The 19,220-nt window shown below is 46.0% G+C and overlaps 1 protein-coding gene across 1 annotated transcript in view; it reads right to left on the bottom strand.

The window, feature by feature from the left end:
* Positions 1–19,220, bottom strand: part of NAGLU (N-acetyl-alpha-glucosaminidase) — a 293,630-nt gene that overhangs the window by 196,288 nt on the left and 78,122 nt on the right. The window contains exon 2 of the mRNA XM_040329772.1: positions 9,892–10,039. Within this exon, the coding sequence (XP_040185706.1) occupies positions 9,892–10,039 (148 nt within the window). The remainder of the gene's footprint in view (positions 1–9,891; positions 10,040–19,220) is intronic.

The raw sequence follows: 19,220 nt of genomic DNA, 5'->3' as shown, positions 1-19,220 counted from the left end.
ACTTCATTACTGGGCACTTAAACCCCCTTCCTGCCCAGACCAATTTTCAGCTTTCAGCGCTGTTGCATTTTGAATGACAATTGCGCGATCATACAACACTGTACCCAAATGATATTTTTATCATTTTTTTCCCACAAATAGAGCTTTCTTTTGGTGGTATTTGATCATCTCTGCGGTTTTTATTTTTTGCGCTATAAACAAAAAAGACAAACATTTTTGAAAAAAACACAATATTTTTTACTTTTTGTTATAATAATATCCCAATTTTTGTTAAAAAAGGGTTATCACCCCTGTAACATTTGTTTTGCTGTCTGTTCATCTGTTCAGAAGATTTCACCTCACTTTCTGTCCCAATGACGATAGGATTTTGAGAATTTTGGTTTATTAGGGAAACAAGGATGGGTGATAAAGCATCAGGAGGCACCTTTTTCCCATATTAACTCTTACAGGAGAGAATTTCACTTCCCAAGGGTAGATTTCCTCTCACTTCCTGTTGTCTCCCTCCGTTTGTAAGTAGGAGTCGTTTGTAAGTCGGATGTTTGTAAGTAGGGGACTGCCCTAAGTAGGGAACCGCCTGTATACAAGCTGTACACTCACTACTTTACATTGTAGCAACGTGTAATTTATTCAGTGTTGTCACGTGAAAAGATATAATAAAATATTTACAAAAATGTTAGGGGTGTACTCACTTTTGTGAGATATTGTATATAACAAAACACGAATTGCATAAATAAACTGTCAGAGGACTAACATGGCCAGCCGCCGAGTGGCGATTCGGCGCATGCCCATGCACGAACAGCGCGCGCGCATGCGCGGTTTGGCGCGCGCACCAGAGTCCTGGCCTGCCTACTTAAACCAGCCCCAGTCTCATGACGAGTTGCTGGTTTGTTGTCAGCTCCTGCCTGTTGAAACTTCCCGTACCTGTGCCTGAACTCGTGACCAGGATTGACCTGACGACTCTGCTCTCTCTCCTGAACCTGACCCCTGGCTTGCCTCTCTGGATCTGCTGCTGTCTCCAACCCCTGACCTCTGGCTTGTACTTCGGACCTGTTAGCTTTTCCAGCCCCTTGACCCTGGCCTGCATCCCGGACCTGCTTACAGTCTCATCCTTGAACTTGCTCTCAGTTATCTGAACTTCTCTGGTACCTGACTTACGGCCTGTTCCCATTTACCTTCTACCTAGTGGGCTCCTTGTCCAGCACCACCTGATCTACTATCAACATTCAGCTTCTCTGCTGGTAACCGGTGCCTCTTCGCGCCCAGGGGGGCGGAGTGCGCCAAGTCGCAAAGGTGAGCCGCTCTCTGCATCTCGGCCTCGGTGAGTACATATCTGACAGTACAAACCAGCCAGATGTCCGAGGCCAACAGGGCGCACTCGCCTTTCGAGACCCTCTGCCAGCAGGTCTGCGCACTTACGGAAGCTGTGCAAAAATTGCAGGAAGGATACCTTCAGATTGATGTCCGTCTTCAGCATCTAGCCAGATCACCTGGACCCTCAGCTCCAACTGTGGTGCCTTCTACTGGGGCTTCAGTCCCTTAGGCCCCCGCAAGCCCGTCCGTAGTGGTGACTCATCCAGAGCCTAGAGTCCCCACACCCGAGCGATTTGCAGGTGATCGCAGGAAGTACCGGGCTTTCAAGAATGCCTGTTTCTTATATCTTGCACTTCAGCCCAGGACTTTCTTTTCAGAGGGCATGAAAGTGGGCTTTGTCATATCCCTCCTTGCTGGGGAGCCGCAAGCTTGGGCTCATGGCCTAATGGAGCAAAGAAGACCAGTGTTGGATTCCATTGACACCTTCTTTGATATATGGCAAAGCTTTATGATGACCCTCAGCGTACAGCTACGGCTGAGACTACCGTCTATAGCCTAAATCAAGGAAGGAGACCAGTCGAAGACTATACCGCTGAATTTCGGATATGGTCAGCCGATACTGGTTGGAATGAGGCGGCTTTAAAATATCAGTTCCGACAGGGACTTTCGGAAGCTCTCAAGGATGAGCTAGCGAGAACTGAAACTCCTGCCACTCTGGAAGACCTGATTCAGTCTGCCACTCAACTGGACAGGCATTTACGGGAGTGGCGTTCCGAAGGTTTCCAAGCTACCCGTCCCAATTGGATCCCTCCGAGGTCAGCTCCAGTGCATCCGCCTCTCCCAGTTCCATCAGCCACTCCTGTCTCCGATCCGGAGTCTATGCAGCTTGGCCTAGTTCGTGCTCCTCTTACCCCTGAAGAAAGACAGCGCAGGCGTCAAGCCAACCTCTGCCTCTACTGTGGGGGTGCTGGCCATTTTCTTCGCAACTGCCCAGTGAGACCCAGTAAGTTTGAATCCAAATCTGCCTTGAACTACCACGTTTCCAGTGCTTCACAGACTTAAGTTGTCCTTTTTATCTCCCTACAGCTACCGGAAGGAGTAACCCGCCTACCGGCTATAATTGATTCTGGTGCTTGCAGTTGCTTCTTGGATTCCACCCTTGCTCAGAAGCTATGTTTCCCCCTCCGTATTAAGGACCATCATTTACAGATAAGCTTGGCAGATGGCTCTCTCCCTCGCTCTGGACTAGTCACGCAGGAGACTAGACCTATTCTTGCCAACACTGACTCTGGACATCAAGAACTCCTACGGCTGGACCTCATCCCTTCTCCCATGTTTCCCATTATTTTGGGCCTCCCCTGGCTACAGGCACATCAACCACATTTAAATTGGGTCAAGAAGGAGGTCAGCTTCACATCACCATACTGCTCTCAGCATTGTCGCACACCTGTTGCTGCTTCATGCTCTACCATAACAACTTCACCAGAGCATCTTCAACACGTTCCCTCTGTATATCTGGAGTTCAGGGACGTTTTTGACAAACAGGCCGACCATCTACCTCCTCATCGGCCTTATGACTGCCCCATTGACCTCCTGCCAGGCATCCGAAATCCCCTTTGGCCGCATTTTTCCACTGTCGGAGTTAAAAGCCCTCAAGGCTTACATTGACGAAAACCTAGAGAAACGTTTTTTAGTCCATCTTCCTCTCCCGCTGGAGCAGGAATCTTTTTAGTGGAAAAGAAAGATGGAACTCTAAGGCCCTGTATAGACTACCGGGAATTGAATAAAATAACCATTAAGAACAGATACCCACTGCCCCTTATTCCTGAGCTTTTCCAACGCTTCCGGTCAGCTAAAATTTTCTCCAAACTTGACCTTCGGGGCGCCTATAACCTCATCCGGATCAGAGCGGGAGATGAGTGGAAGACCGCTTTTAGATGCAGGTTTGGACATTACGAATACCTCGTAATGCCCTTTGCAACGCGCCAGCTACCTTTCAGCACCTGGTCAACGATATATTTTTCGTTAACATCTGGATGACTTCTTAGTTGTATACCTGGATGACATCCTCATTTTCTTTGCTTCCGTTGAACTTCACCAGGTCCATGTTAAAAAAAGTTCTCACTATACTCAGGAACCACAAGCTGTACCTCAAGGCTGAAAAGTGTGACTTCGAGAAAACCACCGTACAGTTTCTCGGTTTCATCATCTCCAACAGCGGAGTTGCTATGGATCCACAGAAGGTCAAGGCTATTCAGGAATGGCCAGCTCCAGGGGACAAGAAAGGGGTACAACTATTTTTTGGGGTTTGCCAATTTCTACAGAAGATTTATCACCGTATTCTCTTCTATCGTAGCGCCCATCACCAAACTTACACGTCACGGTAACCGCTTTTCTTGGTCGCAAGAGGCCCAGGAAGCCTTGTTAAAGCTTAAATCTGCATTTACCTCTGCACCAGTTTTGCGACACCCGGATCCAGCGTTACCCTTCATTATAGAGGTAGACGCCTCCGAGACAGCCACTGGGGCTATCCTATCTCAAAGACAAGGACTGAAGTCTCTGCTACACCTGGTAGCTTTCGCCTCTCGAAAGCTGAGCCCTCCGGAAAGGAATTACGATGTTGGGGATAGAGAGCTACTAGCTATTAAATTTGACCTGGAGTGGAGATACCTGTTGGAAGGGGCAGTTCACCCCATCATGATTTTCACCGATCATAAATATCTGGAGTACCTACGATCAGCAAAGCATTTGAGACCCAGACAAGCCCGTTGGGGTTTTTTTTTTACCAGATTTAACTTCCACATCTCCTACAGACCCGGCTCCAAGAATGGAAAGGCAGATGCTCTCTCCAGGATGTTCCCGGAAACCCCTCTTGTATCTGAGCCTAGTACCATCCTGTCCTCTCAAAATTGTCTTTTTCTCTCCCAGACTGACCTACTAACCTCCCTCAAGGTGGCATCCAGGCACTGTTCTGACCAGGAAACTTCTTCTTTGGAAAGGCGTGACGAGCTACTCTGGTCCCGAGGCAAAATCTTCGTTCCTCTAGAAATCAGACATCTGGTCCTAAGCACTTTCCATGATCACAAATTGGCAGGTCACTTTGGGACAGGAAAAACTGCAGAGCTGGTCTCCCGCTCCTTCTGGTGGCCAAGGTGGAGGCAGGACTGCAAGGCCTACGTCACGTCATGTACCCGTTGCCAGCGTAAGACAGGACCAAATACAAAAACTTGGGGCTTACTCAAACCACTACCCATTCCTGAACGACCGTGGGCGGAAGTCTCCATGGACTTCATTGTTGATCTACTTCCTTTCCGGGGGCTTCACCACGATTCTGGTCGTGATCAACCATCTCTCCAAGATGGCACACTTCCTGCCCATGGTGGGTACACCTTCTGCTGCAGACATGGCCAGAATTTTCTTTAATGAGATAGTCAGGCTCCATGGGGGTACCCAAGAGCATTGTCTCAGACAGAGGTGTACAATTCACATCCAAATTCTGGAAGGAGCTTTGTAAATCCCTGGAGATCAAGGTTTGCCTCTCATCTGCTTACCAGACAGAGAGGACGAATCAGACTTTGGAGCAATACCTCCGTTGCTTCTGCTCGGTTTCCCAGGATGACTGGTCATCCCTGCTACCATCTGCTGAATTTGCTTACAATAATTCCATCCATTCCACCACCAGTCAAACTCCTTTTTGGTCCACCCTTAATTTCTCCCCAATTTCATCCCCGAGATATCTGTTCCAGCCGTACAGGATCACATAACTTCCGTCCCAGTTGAATTCCTGGAAACTCCAGGAAATGATGCAGTAGGCCCAGGAGGACTACAAGAAGTTCTATGATAGAGGGAAGAAGGAGTGCCTGGCTTTTGAAGTCGGGGAGGAAGTCTGGTTGTCACCCGCCAACCTTGGATTGCACATTCCCTCACGGAAGTTGGGTCCGAGGTTCATTGGGCCTTTTAATTTTAAGATTAAGCAGAAGATAAACGCTGTGGCCTTTGAATTAGCTCTGCCTAACTCCTATAGGATCCATCCTGTTTTCCATGTTTCTCTGCTGAAGCCTGTTGTTCCCGATTCCTTCCCGGGGAGAGAAGAACAAGTTGAGATTGTTTCCAGGCGGAAAAAAAATGAATGTTTATTACTAACTTTTAGTTAGTCCATTTGATTATGTTTTTGGACCACCTAGTGTGGGTTGCATGTTCTGATCCACTGAGTAGCAGAACCAACTAACTGAAGTCCGCGTGTTAGTTTTTTTAAATTAAAAGTTGAGTAAGACTGCAGGGGATAATTGGCACTTTAACACAAATATTAGGCTCAGAAGCATTCAGGGGTACTACACTTAGGGGTAAACTGGTTTTGGGGTATTCTCCAGAGTTTGAAATGGATTGGCCATAGATCCGTGGCATATCTGTTTTTTATTACTGAAGATCAGCCATGCTGACACGTGTAGTTCCATAGCTCTAAAGGGTAAAGGTCTGGTGCTAATTTGGCTGGACTTGTGTTTAGGACTGCTTAAACTCCCCCGCTGTTATGCCTGGCTGTACAAGGTTGCATTGCCTTAGGCTAAGGTATGCTAATGTCCCTAGCTACCTGTATGTCCCCAAAATGTAGTTCACACCTGTTTCCTTCCGTGTCACCATGCAATCCTATTTTCTCCTAGAGTTTCCTGTTTGTCAGTTTTTATGTGGCTATTTGTTACCAATTGCCCAATGAATATCTGTGTGTCTCGAGGCACACCGGTCAGCTCGTGGAGCTGGATACACATTATGCAATTTTTGTTTTCCAATTTCTTTTAGATTTACCTGCAGACGTGTGGTACGAGGGCCTGCCTGATTGCAAACGAGTTGAAAGTATAAAGGGTTGGCCTCGTATTGTATAGTTTTGGTTGAGTCTGGAGAAAAGTTGTGCAGGAAGATTGTATGGGGCGATACCAGCTCTTGGCTGTTCCAAGGGCCCTCACTTCCGATATAGGTGTGGGCATGCAGTATTCTCCTCAGTTAGTATCCATAGGTGTCCTTCCTGTCCTAGATTACTTGTGTACCTTAACTGGTTGTCCCGGTCTTGAATGCCAAAAAGATCAGTGCCCCAGTGTGGCACTAGACTCCTGTCTTTCATGCGAGTCCTGTCTAAATAGTGAAGGCCGCTGGTTTTGGAGGGGTGAAGGATAACATTGTCTGATTACCGAATTGATAGAGGAGGGAGAAGGTATGCAGCCTCTATGAGGTATTGGGTGTTTTCAATCCGGGTATACAGACAATTTTTTTTCACACTTAGGAAAAAAAGAGAGGCTTAATGGCAGCTGTCTTTGGAGCGGGAGGTGGATCACTGGGTACCGTAAACACTATGGAGCTGGAGATAATCAGGAACACATTGGGAGGCCCTGGGCTACATATCAGGGAAGAGTTAGGAAATCCAACTCGTTCTATTCTCATCCCTAAGGGCAGGGACGGAACTTTGTGCATATATCACGGTCAATGTGGGTACTATCCTATCACTCTACTGGGTTACACCCTGGAGTCCATCCTGTTCTGAGGGTTTTGAGTCCAGACAGGAATTGAAAGAAGGAAATCGTTTTAATGGATGACACGTATGACATAACTGAATGTGGTGCAGGTACCTAGGAGACTAGCACTTATACATAATAAGGTGTCTGTTGGCCAAACTAGAGGGTGCCAGGTGATACATCAATGGGGTGAAAACTTCCTCGTAGAGGCAGTGTCTCAAGCTTAGCAGTCCTATAGAGAAGCTCTCGGTTACTGGACACGTGAGAGGTACACCTAGTTGATGTCTCACCTGAGAGATCGAATCCCTGCACGAGTAATGCCAGTAACTACATACAGGAACATGCCCTGTTAAATAAAGGTAATAAACACTGGCTAACAGGGTACAGTATGTCTTCACCACATGGCGCTTCAGGATCTCACAGTGGTTGATAAAAACCTATGACCCTGTATGTGCTGTGTATACACTGAATCAAGTGACCAGTGGCTTTCTCCCAGAGATGTGTGGACACAGAATGAGGGTCACGCAGGACGCTTATTTCTGAGGAGTAACCCAAAAGAGGAGGAGTGTATTCAGCACTATATAGGGGGAATAGGAGCTGGGATGGGTGGTAGTAATGGAGTGGACGGCGGTCTCCTGAGGATATGTAAAAGAGGGGGGACCATTGCGCAAAACCACACCTAACCAAGGGCAATAACTCTAATACTCAACAGATATAAAAAATGTTTCTAAAATTATGGACAATGGTAAAAGCAGCAGCCACTGCTAAAAAGTGCTCACGCACCAATCAGCATATGTAAAAGTGGGGTTGTAATGGCGCTTGCAGGTAAATATGTGACTCAAATGGTTTAAATACCAAAAAATGCACAGCAACGTGCGATAATGAGCTGGTGATAAAGTAAAAAGTGTTTCACTCCTAATTCCTTTAAAAGATTCCTTACACATCAATAACCATGTTGTGAAGGATAGGAAATTGTGAAAAATAATGACATAGAAGTAATTGTGACTCAAACACTCTCCTGGGGAACAAACTCACAGCCATGGCTTCAGACAATAAGCATGGCTTTGTTGCTCAGAGAGATTCGTGGCATTTTTGATAACATTCAACAAAGTTACATAAATAACCAGTTTAATATGGCTCAAGATTTTGTCAACCACGTTAAGAGGTTGGTAGAGAGAACATGCAGGGGCAGGCAGAGTTATCGACCAGTATCAAGCTGATTGTACAAATCTCTGTATGAAGGGCAGTAGCCTGAGGAGTTAGCATCACCGCTCAGTAAGACTTTGACAAAACTCGTCGCTTACACTAATCCAAAGTGGTGGTGAAATGCCTGGATGGGCTGTACTGGTTTGGATTGTGAAAGGTGAGGTGCTGTATGATCCCATATATGAAAGTGCAGACTCGGTCTGTAGATCTGGTGGCATCAATGGGCTTACTGACTGGGGATTCTATCTTGTTGTATTTGTGGCTAAGTGACCCACATGTGATCAGAGGGTACAGAAGCTGGGGGGCAGGTTGATATTTCCTTTTGTCAGAAGCGTGACCACGAGGTCTTTTGCATTCCAGGTCAATACACGGTGGTGAATGAGGAATGTTGGGAAGGTATTTCATTCTGTGTTCTGGATGGGGAGATCATTGCGGGGGAGGAAACACCTAGGTATTATTTAGGACATAGGCGAGTTTTGTTTCTTTGTCCTAGAGGATACCGATGTGGTGTTAGTCATGTAACTAGGGTGTTTCTTGAACCTACCAGGCGGTAAAGGGGCATGATCACTGAAATCCAGTCACAAGGATGGACTTTTTGTGGGTTTTGTCATTTGTTCAATGGTATATGTGCTGTTAGACTCAATACAGAATGCCATGGTACTGGTGCTGGTATCACATGATTAATGATTGAATTGTACTCAGCAGGGTACACTACCTCGGGGAGTCTATTGTACCTATTCTCTGGTCCTTGGGATGGATATAGAAGGAACCCCGGGTTGCACCCCAATAACCCCTGAAGAAAGGTTTTATAGCAAACCGGACATCCCCTTACACTTACTGAAACTTCCGTTGGGATTCGGGGAGGAGTTGGGTAGTTTGGGCAACAGGATGTAAATGGTGCCAACAGTTTGTGCAAGGCGTGAATAGAAAAGCCCGTCTCAAGGGGTTTATGATCTAAGGGGAGGGGGTGGAACAAAAATAACTGCTTGGAATTAACTGATATGGAGCTGGCTGAGAGAACATTTTAGGTGGAGGTGGGGTAGGCTTCCTGGAATAAAATAGTTTTTTTGGGACACCTAGGTGTGGAAAGGGTAGTGCCTGACTGGATATATGGGGGCGGGGAGTTCCAGAGGTTATGGAGCAGTCCTGAGGTTGAGCATGGGAGGAGGTAACAAGGGAGATGGAAATCGGGATGTTTTCGGACCAAAAATTTTAGTAAACTGCACCCTGGGGCGGTCCCGATGCAGGTCACTATTACGAGACCGAGGCAAGGGTATTGGTGCTGGTTTTAAATGTCCAATGATGCCCTATAAAAAAAAAATTTAAAGCGTCCCGTCCCGACGAGCTAGCGCGCAGAAGCGAACGCATACGTGAGTAGCGCCCGCATATGAAAACGGTGTTCAAACCACACAAGTGAGGTATCACCACGATCGTTAGAACAATAATTCTAGCCCTAGACCTCCTCTGTAACTCAAAAGATGCAACCTATAGAATTTTAGAAATTAAACGTCGGGTAAAGGGTAAAAGTTTGACGCCATTCCACGAGCGGGTGCAATTTTGAAGAATATCTTTCACAATATAAAAAACATTGGGCTAACTTAACTGTCCTCTTATTTTTTTTATTGAAAAAATTTGATTTTTTTTCCAAAAAAAGTGCGCTTGTAAGACCGCTGTGCAAATACGGTATGAGAAAAAGTATTGCAATGACCGCCATTTTATTCTCTAGGGTGTTAGAAAAAATATATAAATAATGTTTGGGGGTTTTAAGTAATTTTCTAGCAAAAAAAAATGTTTTAATCTTGTAAACACCAAATCTGAAAAACAGGCAAGGTCCTTAAGTGGTTAAGGTGTGTACCTAATCAAAATGTCTTACCTTTTGCCATATAACCTCCTGCCCTGTGAACGCAAGGGGCATATTGATTCCATTAAGAGCCATCCAGTCAATCTCCTTCTCCCATCTGGCCCAGTCCCACCAGACAAATGAATAACTGGATGTGCAGACATTTTGGTAGTAGCGGAACCTAAATACAAAACAGAGAAGTCAAGTGTGCTATTTTCTAACAAACATTTATTAAAATGGACATGCAATTCATTTTAAAAGTAAAAATTCCTGCCTTAAAATCATACCGCATGGAATGACGGAAAAGCCTCCTATGCATCCCTCTTTGATTTCGTTTTATGCTGTTATTGAGGTGGAGTTTTCCTGTTTTCATGTCTAAGCCCTGCCAAATTGCCATTTAATTGTATTAATTTAAATCTGTATTTATATGTGTAGGAGTGCTGAAAGACAAGTAATGTAAGATGAAATAGTTCAAACTTGGTTGTTTGGTTTGTTAAAATATCATGAAATGCTTTTTATAGCCATTTGCAGTCTGTGTAAGCTTTCACCCTGATCTAGAATTCTGATTTATGTGTATTATATCCTGAAACCTTCATAATTGCTCTAAAAAAAGAGAGAGCAGACCTTCCTGTGCCCGCTGTGTCCCCACTGCTCTTTTCCCCACTACCTGTTGCTGTTCGTTAAAGTTGCCTACAAATCTGATGTCAGGTGACACCAGGCACACCCATACTAGCTCCCAATTACAGCACAGTGTTAATCGGCATAATTTGCATAATAATCGGCCGATGCCGATTTCTTAAAAATGGCAAAATATCGGCCAGACTATATATTGGTCGACCTCTAGACTGGACACTGGCAAAGCTCGCTGGACTTGTCTCCCTCAGAGTACTCTTATAACCCTACCCTATGCCTCCGTTTTTAAGCAAGCAGAGCAACACAAAAACTAAGGGGATGGTGGTCTGTATCCTGTACTGCAGGGGTTGACAAATTTGCTTGGAATCTAGGAGCCAGCTAAAAAAGTTAGGAGCCAGAAAACGCACCCCGTCCCGACGAGCTTGCACGCAGAAGCGAACACATACGTGAGCAGCGACCGCATATGTAAACGGTGTTCAAACCACACATGTAAGGTATCGCCGCGATTGGTAGAGCGAGAGCAATAATTCTAGCTCTAGACCTCCTCTGTAACTCAAAACATGCAACCTGTAGAGTTTTTTAAACGTCGCCTATGGAGATTTTAAAGGGTAAAAGTTTGTCGGCATTCCACGAGCGGACGTAATTTTAAAGCGTGACATGTTGGGTATCAATTTACTCGGCGTAACATTATCTTTCATAATATTAAAAAAAAAATGGGGATAACTTTACTGTTGTCTTATTTTTTAATTTAAAAAAGTGTAATTTTTTCCCAAAAAAAGTGCTCTTGCAAGACCGCTGCGCAAATACGGCATGACAGAAAGTATTGCAACGATCGCCATTTTATTCTCTAGGGTGTTAGGATAAAAAAATAAATATCATGTTTGGGGGTTCTAATTAGAGAAGAAGATGGCAGTGAAAATAGTGAAAAATTACATTAGAATTGCTGTTTAACTTGTAATGCTTAACTTGTGATACCAACGACCACCACCAGATGGCGCTAGCTTACACATCTGATGGTAATAACTTGTAATACCAACGGCTCACCACCAGATGGTGCCAGCACACAAAAAATAAAAAAATAAAAATTTTTGCCCCCCCTTCCAAGCCAAGTCGCCAGGACCCTATTTCTAGTCGCCATGGCGACCTGGCGCCCGGGATTTGTCGAGCCCTGCTGTACTGTATGCCAAAAAAATTAATTTACAGTCTATTTTAAGTCTAAACACCTCTTAAATCATACAGTACAAAAAAGCTGGATAATCAGACCCTGGGACCTCCTCAAGCAGATAATAAAAAGGATGGGTAACAAGGCAAACAGAATTGTGTCAACAGACCAAACAAGGGTCCCAGGGCCAACACAGTGTGCTGCTGAAATAATCTATCAGCGAAAGCTGCATCTCCAGAACCTTGGACACCTGGTAGAACTTGGAAAAAAAATGCACTGAAGACCAGATGGCCTCCAAAACGGGATACTTCCCATCTCCTCCACGTCACTGTCTGTTCCTTCCGGCATCTCCAGTGGTGTGGGTTTGTGTTGAAGCTGTGAATGCCCAATCCATCCGGTGGTCTGCCTGGGTGACATAGCGGCAGCAGCTGTTGCTGCTGCTTTCTGTCAGGCTAGCTACACCAGTCCAGCTCTGAATGGTAGAAATACGGATAGAGGGTGAGGAAAAAAAAAAAAAAAGGGGAAAAAAAAAGGGCGGATAGGAACGGAAGGAGAGAGAAGGAAAAAAAGGAGAGAAAGAGGGATGGAGAGACAGCAGGCCCAGATCCTACACAATTGCAATATGTGTATGCCCAGAAAGTTTAACAATCAGCAGATAAAGATACTCCAAACACCATCCCCACAGATGGTCAGGGAGTGTGCGGATATGCTACAGGGGATGGTCAGAGAGCGTGCGGACATGATACAGGGGATGGTCAGAGACTGTGCGGACATGCTACAGGGGATGGTCAGAGACTGTGCGGACATGCTACAGGGGATGGTCAGAGACTGTGCGGACATGCTACAGGGGATGGTCAGAGACTGTGCGGACATGCTACAGGGGATGGTCAGAGACTGTGCGGACATGCTACAGGGGATGGTCAGAGACTGTGCGGACATGCTACAGGGGATGGTCAGAGACTGTGCGGACATGCTACAGGGGATGGTCAGAGACTGTGCGGACATGCTACAGGGGATGGTCAGAGACTGTGCGGACATGCTACAGGGGATGGTCAGAGACTGTGCGGACATGCTACAGGGGATGGTCAGAGACTGTGCGGACATGCTACAGGGGATGGTCAGAGACTATGCGGACATGCTTCAGGGGATGGTCAAAGACCGTGCGGACATGCTACAGGGGATGGTCAGACTGTCCAGACAGGCATCAGGGGATGGTCAAAGACCGTGCGGATATGCCACAGGGGATTGTCAGGGACTGTGCGGACATGCTACAAGGGATGGTCAGAGAGTGTGCGGTCATGCTACAAGGGATGGTTAGAGACTGTGCGGACATGCTACTGGGGATGGTCAGAGACTGTGCGGACATGCTACAGGGGATGGTCAGAGACTATGCGGACATGCTACAGGGGATGGTCAGACTGTCCAGACAGGCATCAGGGGATGGTCAAAGACTGTGCGGATATGCCACAGGGGATTGTCAGAGACTGTGCGGACATGCTACAAGGGATGGTCAGAGAGTGTGCGGTCATGCTACAAGGGATGGTTAGAGACTGTGCGGACATGCTACAGGGGATGGTCAGAGACTGTGCGGACATGCTACAGGGGATGGTCAGAGACTGTGCGGACATGCTACAGGGAATGGTCAGAGACTGTGCGGACATGCTACAGCGGATGGTCAGAGACTGTGCGGACATGCTACAGGGGATGGCCAGAGACTGTGCAGACATGCTACAGAAGATGGTCAGGGAGCGTGTGGGCATGCTACAAGGGATGGTCAGAGACTGTGCGGTCATGCTACAAGGGATGGTCAGAGACTGTGCGGGCATGCTACAGGGGATGGTCAGAGACTGTGCGGACATCATACAGAAGATGGTCAGGGAGTATGTGGACATGCTATAAAAGAGACTGCAGACCTACTACAAGAGAGGGGGTCAGAGACTAAGGACACAGCCGACAGCACAGAGAGATGAGAAAGACTTGTGTATAAAGAAGATGCCAAAGCTCGGACATGTTGCCTTCTCTGTGGGTAGGGAAAGGACATCAAATCTCACATAAATAAGACCTTTTCCTAACACAGTAATGCAGGAAAACAGAAATCTTGTGACTCCCATCCCCAGGAATCCCAGAGCCATAGCCCTTATATCTCTGTCCATACACACAGACATGGACTGGGCAGTGGTGAAAGATCAGGCCTTGGGAATGGATCACATATCAAAGAATCTGTTCAGTACAGGGTGACCCTGTTAATTTCACTGTTCCTTAATCAGGGTCCAGCTTCACCCGTCATGGTGAGCATACCTCGGAGGGGTCTTCAGAGTCCTAATTCCATAGGGATGAACTATGACTCTGGACCTCTATAGCACCCTGTGGCCAACTACACATGTTGCACTGAATGCCGAAATGAGAAACCAGGCAGTGCCCAACGCAACATTACAGGCCTTCCCTACAGCTGGGTCTGGGTACAGCTCCCAAGGTTGCAATGGTCTCGATGCACTGCTTCTATTGTCAAATTAGAAGACCGTGAAGAGATGATTGAAGAATATGTAGTAAAAAAATTAACTAGACAAGCAAATTATTTCCCTATAAAGGGAGAAAAGGCCCATCACTTTAGAACACTAGCACAGCACTGAGGAAACGCACTGGGGTTGTTTTTCTGGGGTTAAGCTTGGCTCCAGGGAAGGGAACTCAAGGTATCAGCATACCAAGACATTTTCATGCTCCAACTTTGTGGGAACAATTTGGGAATGGCCCCTTCCCATTCCACCATGGCTGTGCACCACTGCACAAAGCAAGGTCCATAAAAACATGGGTGAGCGAGTTTGGGGTGGAAGAACTTGACAGGCCTGCACAGAGTCCCGACCTCAACCTGATGGAACACCTTTAGGATGAATTAGAGTGGAGACGGCAAGCCAGGCCTCATCATCCAACATCAGTGTCTTACCTCAGAAATGAGCATCTGGAAGAATGGCCAAAGATTCCAATACACACACTCCTAAACAGTGGCAGCTGGTGCTGTGTATTTTGGGGGGGGGGGGGGGGGGGGGAAACAAGACACCCGTCTCGCCCCCCCCCCCCGGTCGCTCCACCCACAGTTACCCCCACCTAGCAGCTTCGGCTCCTTCCTGCATCTCCTCCATCTCCATGGTAGTGTCTTCACCCTGCATCTACGGCTTCACGGTGGCTTCCCAGTGGCTTCCCTCCTCCTTCCCTCGGCGGCTCACACGATCGCTTTTCCTCTCAGCCAATCATGCCATAAGGGAAGACAATTTGGAATATAAGAGGTTTTTTCACTTAATCATAATGATACAAAGGTAGGGGGAGGGGGAGGGGAAAAATGTATGCTTGTGTATGTATTATGTTAGGTCTATGCACGTTGGTGTACTACTTTTTGTACTTTATATATGCAAACAACAATAAAAAATGTTATAATTAAAAAAAAAAGACATGGCTCAGAGCCCCACCCAACAGACAGGAAATCTGTTCCTGGGAATCAGGTGGATTCCCATCCCTCTGAGGCCTCGTACACACGACAGAGTTTCTCGGCAGAATTCACAGAGAAACTCGGTCAAACCCGGATTCTGCCGAGAAACTCTGTCGCCTGTACACTTTTGGCTCGATGGAGCCGCCGAGGAACTCGTCGAGAAAATAGAGAACATGTTCTCTATTTTCTCGTTGTTCTATGGGAGAAGGCGGCCCGCCGAGCTCCTCGGCGGCTTCATCCCTGAACTCGACGAGGAACTCGACGTGTTTGGCACGTCGAGTTCCTCGGCCGTGTGTACGGGGCCTGAGAGGAGTCAGAGACTCTGCATGGGTGCAGCTACATAGTTAGTCAGGTTGAAAAAAGACACAAGTCCATCCAGTTCAACCACAAAAAAAATAAAAATAAAATAAATAAACAAAATAAAAAACACAATGCAATCCCATACACCCAACTCCATACCCACAGTTGATCCAGAGGAAGGCAAAAAACCCCAGCAGAGCATGATCCAATTTGCTGCAGCAGGGGAAAAAAATTCCTTCCTGATCCCCCGAGAGGCAATCGGATTTACCCTGGATCAACTATACCTATAAATGTTAGTACTCAGTTGTATTCTGTACATTTAGGAAATAATCCAGGCCTTTCTTAAAGCAGTCTACTGAGCTGGCGAGAACCACGTCTGGAGGGAGTCTGTTCCACATTTTCACAGCTCTTACTGTGAAAAAACCTTTCCGTATTTGGAGATGAAATCTCTTTTCCTCTAGACGTAGAGAGTGCCCCCTTGTCCTCAGGGTTGACCGTAAAGTGAATAACTCAACACCAAGTTCACTATATGGACCCCTTATATATTTGTACATGTTGATCATATCCCCCCTTATTCTCCTCTTCTCAAGAGTGAATACATTTAGTTCTTCTAATCTTTCATCATAGCTGAGCTCCTCCATTCCTCTTATCAGTTTGGTTGTCCTTCTCTGCACTTTCTCCAGTTCTCCGATATCCTTTTTGAGAACTGGGGCCCAAAACTGAACTGCATATTCCAGATGAGGTCTTACTAATGATTTATACAGGGGCAAAATGATATCTCTGTCTCTGGAGTCCATACCTCTCTTAATACAAGAAAGGACTTTGCTCGCTTTGGAAACCGCAGCTTGGCATTGCATGCCATTATTGAGCTTATGATCAACTAAAACCCCCAGATCCTTCTCCACTATAGATCCCCCCAGTTGTACTCCCCCTAGCATGTATGATGCATGCATATTCTTAGTCCCTAAGTGCATAACTTTACATTTATCAACATTAAACCTCATCTGACACTTAGTCGCCCAATTAGACAGAGCATTGAGGTCGGCTTGTAAATTGGCGACATCCTGTAAGGACAATATTCCACTGCATAGCTAGGTGTCATCTGCAAAGACAGAAATGTTACTTTTGATCTCAGACCCAATATCATTTATAAATATATTAAAAAGTAAGGGTCCCAGCACTGAACCTTGGGGTACACCGCTGATAACCTTGGACCATTCAGAGTAAGAATCATTAACCACGACTCTCTGAATTCTGTCTTTCAGCCAGTTTTCTATCCATTTACAAACTGATATATCCAATCCTGTAGACCTTACCTTACACATGAGCCGTGTGTGCGGAACTGTATCGAACGCTTTTGCAAAATCCAAGTATATCACGTCCACAGCCACTCCTCTGTCCAAGGTTTTACTTACCTCTTCATAAAAGGAAATCAGGTTTGTCTGACAACTTCTGTCTTTCATGAATCCATGCTGTCTGTTGCTTAAATAGTTTTTTTTCCATCAAGAACTCATCCATGTGGTCTTTTATTAAACGTTCCAGTATCTTCCCAACTATAGAAGTTAGACTAACAGGTCTATAGTTCCTTGGCAAAGACTTTGTTCCCTTTTTAAATACAGGCACCACATTGGCTCTACGCCAATCCAGTGGTACTATTCCTGTCATTAATGAGTCCCTAAATATTAGATGCAGTGGCTTTGAAATGACAGAGCTCAATTCCTTTAGCTAGAGTATGCATGTCTGCAGGAGGCAGATGTTGGTGATTGAGCAGCAAGACGCTTATCAGGAGAAAGCTAGGTTTGAGCTTATCTCTAGGAAACGGTTTGTTCTGAGGAACAGAACTTAGGCCTAGGCTAAAGGCCTGAAACAGCCAGATGGCAAGAATGAAAGCCAGGAGGCTAAACTGTTGAGTATGCAAGATACAGTAATAGTGGAACCCCCCTGCGAGGGCTGCTAATGTATTTGTGAACTTTTGTGCTTTTAAATAAAAGTGGGCTACCAGGCCCTTAACCACTTAAGGACCGCCTCATGTACATATACGTCAGCAGAATGGCACAGGCAGGCACATCAACGTATATATACGTGCCTTGCTTGACGTGGGTCGGGGGTCCGATCGGGACCCCCCCCCCCGGTACATGCGGTGGTCCCCGTGGCTTCAGGAGCGATCCGGGACGACGGCGCGGCTATTCGTTTATAGCCGCTCCGTCTCAATCGCTCCCCGGAGCTGAAGAACGGGGAGAGCCGTGTGTAAACACGGCTTCCCCGTGCTTCACTGTGTCGGCGCATCGATTGCGTCATCCTATTTATAGGGAAGACACTATCGATGACGTCATTCCTACAGCCACACCCCCCTACACTAGTAAACACATACACAGTGATCCCTAAATGTTACAGCGCCCCCTGTGTTTAACTCCCAAACTGCAACTGTCATTTTCACAATAAAGAATGCAATTTAAATGCATTTTTTGCAGTGAAAATGACAATTGTCCCAAAAATGTGTCAAAATTGTCCGAAGTGTCCGCCATAATGTCGCAGTCACGAAAAAAAATCGCTGATCGCCGCCATTAGTAGTAAAAAAAATAAATAAATAAAAATGCAAAAAAACTATCCCCTATTTTGTAAACACTATAAATTTTGCGCAAACCAACCGATAAACGATTATTGCGATTTTTTTTACCAAAACTAGGTAGAAAAATATGTATCGGCCTAAACTGAGGGAAAAAAAATGTTATATATGTTTTTGGGGGATATTTATTATAGCAAAAAGTAAAAAATATTGCATTTTTTTCCAAATTGTCGCTCTATTTTTGTTTATAGCGCAAAAAATAAAAACCGCAGAGGTGATCAAATACCACCAAAAGAAAGCTCTATTTGTGGGGAAAAAAAGACGCCAATTTTGTTTGGGAGCCACGTCGCACGACCGCGCAATTGTCTGTTAAAGCGACGCAGTCCCGAACTGTAAAAACCCCTTGGGTCTTTAGGCAGCATTTTGGTCCGGGGCTTAAGTGGTTAAAAACTCAGTTCTGGACTGGCGTACTCACTGAAAAACGCACCTACCGCTGGAGTCTGATCACCCCAATCTTACATATGGTGGAGGTATTGCTTCGGGCAGTTTTGGAAGAGTTCCAGATCCGCGCATACCAAAAATAGTGAGTAAAAAGAAACTGTGTGTTTTGTAGCAATGCTGTGTGACGCAGCCAGGCGAACTGCATTGCACAGGAGTTCAATTGATGGACTGTGTTGCATACAGCTGGTGTACCTGTGGAAGTGAGCTCAGCGTGGCCTGAGAAGATGTATGCACTTGGGAAGGCCCAGTGAATGGATGATTCAAGCGGAATTGCAAAGAGGGACGTCTGCATATGAAAGTGTGCTGTTCGCAAGTCTTGGAGACAGTACGCCAACATTTTCCTGTGTTTAAAAAGGAACTGTGTTAAAAACCATTGGCCTGTTTACAGCGATGGGGAGGTCAAAACGCAAAAAAGAAGCAATGATTGCAGAAATGAGAGACAGAACCTTGTGGCTGGAGGGGTTGTTACTGACAGAACAAGCCCCAGACTAGTTCAAGATGCACTTGGCTGCACTGAACCAAGTTAAAGGGGAATTTCATGATGTTTCCCCTGGCAACGCTGGTGCAAGCTGGCCAGCTATTAATGTGCAAAAGTGTTAAGAAACAAGTACGCTGTTTGCAGTGCAGTGAGTGGGGGCATGAAGTTTCCAAATGCCCTTTGTCCCAGGCTTCAGCAAAGGTATGAGAAGCCTGCTCTGAGTGTAAAGAGTGAGCAGATG

The sequence above is a fragment of the Rana temporaria genome, chromosome 12 (assembly GCF_905171775.1).
Source record: "Rana temporaria chromosome 12, aRanTem1.1, whole genome shotgun sequence".
In the NCBI taxonomy this organism is placed as follows: Eukaryota; Metazoa; Chordata; class Amphibia; order Anura; family Ranidae; genus Rana; species Rana temporaria.
The sequence above is the reverse complement of the archived record's forward strand: the minus strand, read 5'-3'. Positions and strand labels throughout refer to the sequence as shown.